This window comes from Monopterus albus, unplaced genomic scaffold, assembly GCF_001952655.1.
Source record: "Monopterus albus unplaced genomic scaffold, M_albus_1.0 scaffold177.1, whole genome shotgun sequence".
Taxonomy (NCBI): Eukaryota; Metazoa; Chordata; class Actinopteri; order Synbranchiformes; family Synbranchidae; genus Monopterus; species Monopterus albus.
Genome location: NW_018128057.1, coordinates 641,882 through 649,443, shown reverse-complemented (window position 1 = coordinate 649,443; position 7,562 = coordinate 641,882). Strand labels below are relative to the sequence as shown.

At 40.8% G+C, this 7,562-nt stretch overlaps 1 protein-coding gene across 1 annotated transcript in view; it reads left to right on the top strand.

Annotated features, from left to right (window-relative positions):
- rab40b (RAB40B, member RAS oncogene family) overlaps positions 1 to 7,562 on the top strand; it is an 18,318-nt gene that overhangs the window by 3,843 nt on the left and 6,913 nt on the right. The window contains exons 2-3 of the mRNA XM_020616690.1: positions 4,392 to 4,452; positions 7,208 to 7,268. Coding sequence (XP_020472346.1) covers positions 4,392 to 4,452; positions 7,208 to 7,268 — 122 coding nt within the window. The remainder of the gene's footprint in view (positions 1 to 4,391; positions 4,453 to 7,207; positions 7,269 to 7,562) is intronic.

Genomic DNA, 7,562 nt, shown 5'->3' with positions numbered 1-7,562 from the left:
TGCTGAGAGGGAAAACGATGGAGAAAGTGGAGATGCTGTTGGTGCTGCCAGGAGAGGCTGACTCATTCCTCTGGATGTGTAACCCCACTCGTACAGATGGGGTGACCTTGGCTAGCACTTGAAAAATACAGACTTTTTATATCAAACACTTCAGTTTAGTGTTTGGATGACACAGCCTGCAGGCATCTCTAATAGGAGCCAGTAACTGCACAAAGTCAGTTGTTCTCTGTATAAATACAATGCATCATTGGAGTGTTAGCTGTTAGTTTTAAGAAGAGCTAGCAGTACAAGCATCTACGGTAACATAATTGGACCAGGGTCACCAGCAGACCATCAACAAGACACAAAGCTAGTTCAGTCAGGATAAGCTGCCAAAACTCTGCAAATATAAATCCAGGTTGAACTCTCCAACCTGGGTTAATCATAGCCTCCACCACAGCATGAAAGTGCTGCTTTCCCACTAGTCAATCAGTAACAATAACCTATTTTGCAGAATGAGTTCTAATGCAGAGTCAGCCCAGCAGGCAGCTACAGTCTGTCCTGTTCTACTGTTCTGATGACTGTCAACAAAGCTCTTATGTAACACCACTACACCACTTCATGTGTCATGCTGCAGCAGAGTGCAAGTGTAATAACTTGAACATATGTGTGTAGGTTGGACTGCTGTGTTTCACTTCTCCCAGAATAAATATTCTATCACTTCTTGTTCTCCCAGATCTTCCCCCTCTCTTTGCTAATGCGCCTGAAGTCTCGGTTTCTTCCTCTCAGCTTAGCTTTCATCCTGTCTAAGATGATATTTGTGAATCCAGAGCTGAGTGTCAGATGTGACTGAGCCATGTCTGTAGTTTAACACATATGACCAGAAGCAGGGAGTTGAAAACAGTCTTTGTCTTGTTTAATCGTTCTTTGACTGGATATTTTCGGATTTAAATTACAGTTTTGATTATTTTATTTTAAATTTTATGTCCAGGTCACCGCTTTGTATGAACACATAACTGCATTAATTGCTCCACAGTACAGTTTCCTAATCAGTAACAAGACATAACAAATTAGTAAAAATCCATATGTGAAGCCTGTCGCTCTGTTTCACAAAGTAGGCCACGTGTGGAATGGAAACACAGTCACCGTGGGAATATGAAGCATGATAACAACTGAAATCCAATGCCCAACCATAAATAATAACATATGCCTAGGTACAGAGTTTATGGCAGGACCCCAGGTAACCCTCTGTGCTGAGTCTAAATCCAGCTGTGGTCTACATTGCAGCTGTAGAATCTGGTTTTGCTGGTTTAAACAGACCAGGGGAGCACTGTGATACTTCACTATGTGACTGGACTTGAAAAGCAGCATCTCTGTGTTAAGTGATCAGGATATAGTGTCTGAACTGGTTGCAGGATGGCCGGACTACAGATGGTCGGAGATGGATTAGGATTGTGTAACTTTCTGAAACCGATGCTCTGACATTATACCAACCTCACACCGTGATTGGCCAGCTGTGTTGAGGTGAGACAGTGGGTGGGGTTTGAGCTTCTCTCTCAGCTCCCTTTATTTATATATTCAAGTCACCTATTTGTGACTTGTGCATGTCTCACATTTGGGTCAGACACAAACATTTCAGATGTTCACTGTAGTCATATGAATATGACACACAATAAACTGGCCCTTACTGTAATTAAAGGTAAAGTGGTTTTGCTGTTTTAAACACACCAGATAAACCAGGGTGAGTGGTGATTTGTTACTGGATCTAACATTAATGAGCCCTCTGAGCTCTTCTCCATAAAAGCAGGCAGGATTTACAGAACATGTAGTGTGTGTGTGTGTGTGTGTGTGTGTGTGTGTTGGCGCCCATTGTTGAAGCATCACAGCAGTGTTGTTACTTGCAGACAGCTCCTGATAATTACTGTTATAAAAGAGACAAGCTCTTGTTCCCGCCGGAGACTCGTGTGACAGCAGCCTGATATTAGCAGCTAATCGGAGTGTTTGAGACAAAGGTGGTTTGCTGTGAACTGGCGTCCACAAAGATGGGACGGCCACGCACAGGATGTTTTGAACAACTGGGCACTGGCAATGAACTCAGTGTGTGTCAGTGTTCATTTTGTCAATGAAAACTATGGCAAATATGTTGACCTTTCGCACAACCAAACCAAGACTCAAACTAAATATAAAGCAGCCTCTGAAAACGAGAACATGATGAGCTGTGTTGGCCTGCATCTTTCATTGACAAAGGAAAATGAATGACCATAAAGTAGGCCTTATTACACCTTAAACTGGGCAGAAATGATACAGATCCAGCACAATTTTAGCCCCACGTCAGTCACTCCCAACTAAATTTAGGGTCATGAAGTTTGACCAGTTGTTGTGTGACATGTAGGTTGAGCAGGGTCCCAACTCCTTGCGCTTGATCAATCACCTGATCAATCCACGATCTGGCTCCTGTGGGATCGGTGCATTTCTGGAAGGTTTTGGTTGCCTATCTCGGAGTTCAGTTTTTCATATTGCTGCTGTTAGAAATATTTCTGAGCTTGCTTTAAGTTACTGATGTAGTATTTTACATCCAGACGGCAGCTGTGAACTACAACAGAACTTCACTAGTGCGTTGTTTGGATCTTACAGACATACAGCTCCGTATTATCATTGTTCTCTTGTGACTGTCCATTCACAAAGTAACGCTGCCTTTCTCTTATAAACATGTTAAATAAACTTTACTGGACGGAGCTACTGGTAGTTTTGTGCTGACGGTCAGGTTTGGTCTCCAAGGGGCAGCTGGTTGACCGGCCCCTACAGTGTGAGCGGAGAAGTCTGAGATTCGGTTGCAGGAAGGTCGATTAAAACATGTAGTGTGGTGGACTCGCACGTTTTGCCTCCTGATCAGTAAAGCAGTTGAATGTGGAGCATAAAAACTGTCCGTTGCTTCAGCATGTGCAGTAAAGCAGATGTGTCCCACGCTGCAGCAGTGACAGGTAATAACAGCAGTCACGTTTATTTCATGTTGATGAATATATACTGTGAATCTACTCAAACAGCAGTCACGTTTATTTCATGTTGAATATATACTGTGAATCTACTCTGATAACCACATGCAGATGTGCATGTTTTTGGGCGTAGTGAACTGTAGTCCCTGTAGCATATCTGTGTGGACATGAGTGGCCCCTGGTGGGAAGGTGGGGGGTGGGGTAACACGTCAAAGCAGAGCGCGTCATTCGAACTGTTGTCAGATAAATGTAGCGGAGAGAACAGGACAACATTTCCCTGTGTGAAGTCTTGGAGGAGATGCAGAACATTCCAGAACATGTCAACTACACGTGTAAAGACTCAGGCTGATGGATTTTCTGTGGAGAAATCTGTGTGCGTTTCCCCTCAAGTTTCTTCAGTGTTGTGTGACTGTGTGAATCATGGCCGCTGGGCGAGAGCCAGTGTAGATTTCTTCCCCTGTGCGTCTCCTCCCTCCACGCTGATTGGACTGTAACTCCTCCTGTTGACATGTTCACAGCACGGGGCATCATGGGAGAGAAGGCGAGGAGATGCACCTGTTCATTTACACCAGGTTTTTGGGAAAATCCTCACACTCATATACAGTATGTCACCATGAAAAGTACATGTACTACAGTACTACTACCATTTACTACTGTTAGTACAGCTTCAGGTACGACTACAATGTTTGTTTGTTTACAGTATTTGAATATTTTCATTAGATGTTACTTTACTTCACTACATTTACTTGACAAATAAAAGGGAAAGTACTCAGTGTAGAAAAATGTCCCCTTTATCTGTTGTACTTTATATTGTATCATTAGATTATTGATCAATCTGTTGATTATTTATTTGTTGATTATTTTCTCAAGAGTTCGACTAATTGCTGCATTTGTAAAAATCTATAAAATAGTGAGAAATAATAATAATTATTATTAAAAGAAAAAGCAGCAAATCCTGACATTTGAGAAGTGGATTTTCTGACAGTCAGTTAATCGATTCATCATCTGTTCTTTGTTGGCATTTGTACAAACTGTTGGGTGGTTTAATCTACAGAAAAGCATCATGTTTTTAGCTCTGTATATGTTATTTGTAAAAATCTTAATTAGTAAAGTACAGCTGTCAGAGAAATGTACTGAAGTAAAAAGTGGGAGTATGAAGTGGTGTGAAAAGAGTACTGAAATACCTCACATTGAAGTACATGTACATCCATACAGATGTGTCCATCTCCCACCTTTAAACTAAAGCAAACAGGTTAGAGGTGTGAGAGCAGCCTCAGATGACTCGAATCTGAAATAATTTAATAACCTTTAATCATCTGTGAATATGTCGGTGGACACCCACCCTCATCGCTGACTTCTAACATTCTCCGTTTCTTTTACTGTCTCATAAGCTTATTATTCTTGTCCTGTTATTTTCAGGAATCGACTACAAGACGACCACCATCCTCCTGGATGGGAGAAGAGTGAAGCTGCAGCTCTGGTACGTAGTTTAAACTTGCACGCTCAGACAGCATCTGGATAAAACTGCTGCATCCGCTTCCCCCATGGTGTTTTCTCATATCATGTGATCAGCTGCAGAAAGAGCAGGATGAACCAAATCAGGTTTTGTTGTTACCAAAGGCAAACAGGGAGCATGTGAGGGTGCTGAGAGTTGATCAAGAGCTTCTTCAGGTGATGCAGCCTGTGGCAGACCTGTTGGTACAGTATGTTTCTATACTCAGAGGAAAGAGGAGGAGAATTCTGCTGCCACCTCAACATGATGGAGGTGAAGTGGATTTAATACAAAAATTAGATTTAAACATGAAGTCAACAGCCAGAGGAAACAGCTCTGAGTAGTGTCTGCAGGTGTTCATCTGCTGCTACATGCAGTCTCACAGCCTCCACCCATCAAAGGGTTAAGATATAATACATTTTCACCAAACCAGGATGAAATGCTGTCTACACTTAATGATGCTTTCATTGTGATGCAGCTACAGGAAATACATGATACTGTATTTGTCACTGAGGTTAGTGTTGAATTTTAAAGCATGGCAGGAAGAATGATAAAAGAAGCAGCATGTTTGAAATCATCTAATGTATTCGCCTCTCGTGCATTTATATTTGATTTATTTACTCTGCTCTGTTGCTGCCTGGTTTCTCTTCCCCAGTTATTATTTCCTTTCATGTAATAACAATATACTAACAATGAAAGGCACAATACTGCTGATAACTACTGATGGAGCCTCTCAGTATTGGTTCATGATGAATCTCTCTTGTTTTGTTGGACCACCTGACTTAAAGTCCAGCAGCTGACTTCTATCTGGCTCAGTCTGGACCAGCAGGCCAACAGCCAGCCAGCGTCCTCATGAGCCAACCTAAACACTGCTCTGGTATTCAGCTCTGGAGAACTCTGCCTGGAAAACACCCATGTTTTTCACTCTGGACACTCACAAAAAAGGGCTGGATACTGTGTCAGTATTACTCACTTCACTGGTACAGAGAGTAAAGACCCACATGAAAATGACATGACAGTAACAAGCATAAAATGTTTAGATGTTACATTTCATTTCTAACTAAAAACAAAGAAAGTCTTAAGACAGATTCTCAAGACAAGTCACCAGTAAATCTTTTGTTTTTCCTCTAAGTACCAAGTCAAACACAAGTCCTGGTCCAAGAACAGCAGGTCTTGAGTCAAGCCCAGAATCAAGTCCAAAGTCTTAAGTCCAAGATAAGTTCCAAGTTAAGACCAACAAGTCCCAAGTCAAGACTAGATATTGAGTCAAGCCAACAGTCAAGTCCAAAGTCAAGTCCCAAGGCAAGACTAATAGTCACACGAAATGTGAAGTATGGAGTCCAACGTTAAGTCCCAAGTAAAGACCAAGAAGTCCTGAGTCACGACTAACTAGTTTTGAGTCAACCCAAAAGTCTAGGGCTGGGTGATAAGGCCTGTAAATAATACAGCAATATTTTTAGGCGATATTGTGATACACAATATACAGTATGTCTCTATTTTGAAATCTTCTCTAAAGTGTAAATGTCTGAATTAACCCACCAACATGTTGAGTCTAGTAGTCCCTGCAGCAGACTGTAAGGCTCTATTAAAACATTGTTTTATATTTTGTTTATATTCATTAGCTATTTTAAACTTGCATGCCACAAGTGGTATATATATCACATTAAACAATGTTTTAATAGAGTATTTTAATTTTTACAGCTTTTAAACAAAAATAAATAATGACTTAGGCCTACAAACTATAGCCTAGTTCTTCAAATATCAATTTGAACAAAGATCCTTAACAACAACAGAACTCAATGGAAAAATGCATTCAGAATTCCTCCTGTGGATCAGGAGGCCTGGCGTTGACCCCGGTTGCAGTGACCTTTGTGCGTGCAGCCAATCACTGTTTCATCCTGACTTCATTTATACTCAGAGCATCCCGGGTTACAGTATGTAACCAATGTATCTGAATTTTTCCAAACCGTGCAATATTATGGTCCTCATGTCAAGAACAGATAAAGACAGACAAAGCTAGTGAAATATCAGTACACAAGTGCTGCTACTAAGACTGTTTAAAAAACAGTCTGTTCCTCTAAAACTTAACATTGGTGATCTACTGCTAGCAACATTAGCATTGTAGCTGCACAATTTTATACAGTGCCCCTGGGAATTTCTACACGAGTTTAGGCCCAGAACATGCAGCACAAGACCCTAATTTTTCTCCTGCAATGTGAACATACAGTACCTTAAAAGTGACAATTTGTACTTGGTGTTCATGACAGTCATTTTCTATATCCCAAAGAGAACAAGCAGCAATACAGTATATTCGAGATATCGGCCCTAGTCAAGTCTGAAGTTATGTTCAAAGCAAAGATTATCAAGTTTGGAGTTCAGAACAAATATTAAATCAAGAACAGCAAGTCTCAAGTCCAACTTTAAGTCAGACAATCCCCACTCTGACTAGTACATGTTATTCTGAAATAAAACCATATACGACAGCATATCATAGCACAAATAAAACCTCATGGTTCCGACAGAGTGACTGCTGGAATGAATATAAACCTGGTAGTCCTGAGATGTCCTGGCTTTAGTTTTGAAACAGGAATGTTTGAGTATTTGGTGATTAGACTCAAGAAAAGATATGAAAAAGTCCAAACACTAACTTTTTACCTTTAAAAGCGTGTGTCAGTTAAAATTTTGGCATCTGTGTAAAGTAGCTTGACTTTTGACCTTGAGATAACTTTCTCTGTTGTTTCAGGGACACGTCTGGTCAGGGACGATTCTGCACAATATTCAGATCCTATTCCAGAGGAGCACAGGTAATCTTCTGTGTGAGCTTCTGTCATACTGGCACACCAGTGAGGTCTAATACTCACATAACTAACAAGTAAAATATACGATAATGAATCTGATAAATCTCCTAGTTAACGTAGCTACCTGTTCAACATAGTGGCATCTTGAGCAACAGATATGAAAGTCAAGTTTGAGTGCAGTTTACAGTTTCCCTCTAAACTGTGTTAGCTGACAGAGGACTCCTACTACCTTAGCAAGCTAATGACATGTTATTTACACTGAACAAAATTATAAACGCAACACCTTTGTGTTTGCCACCA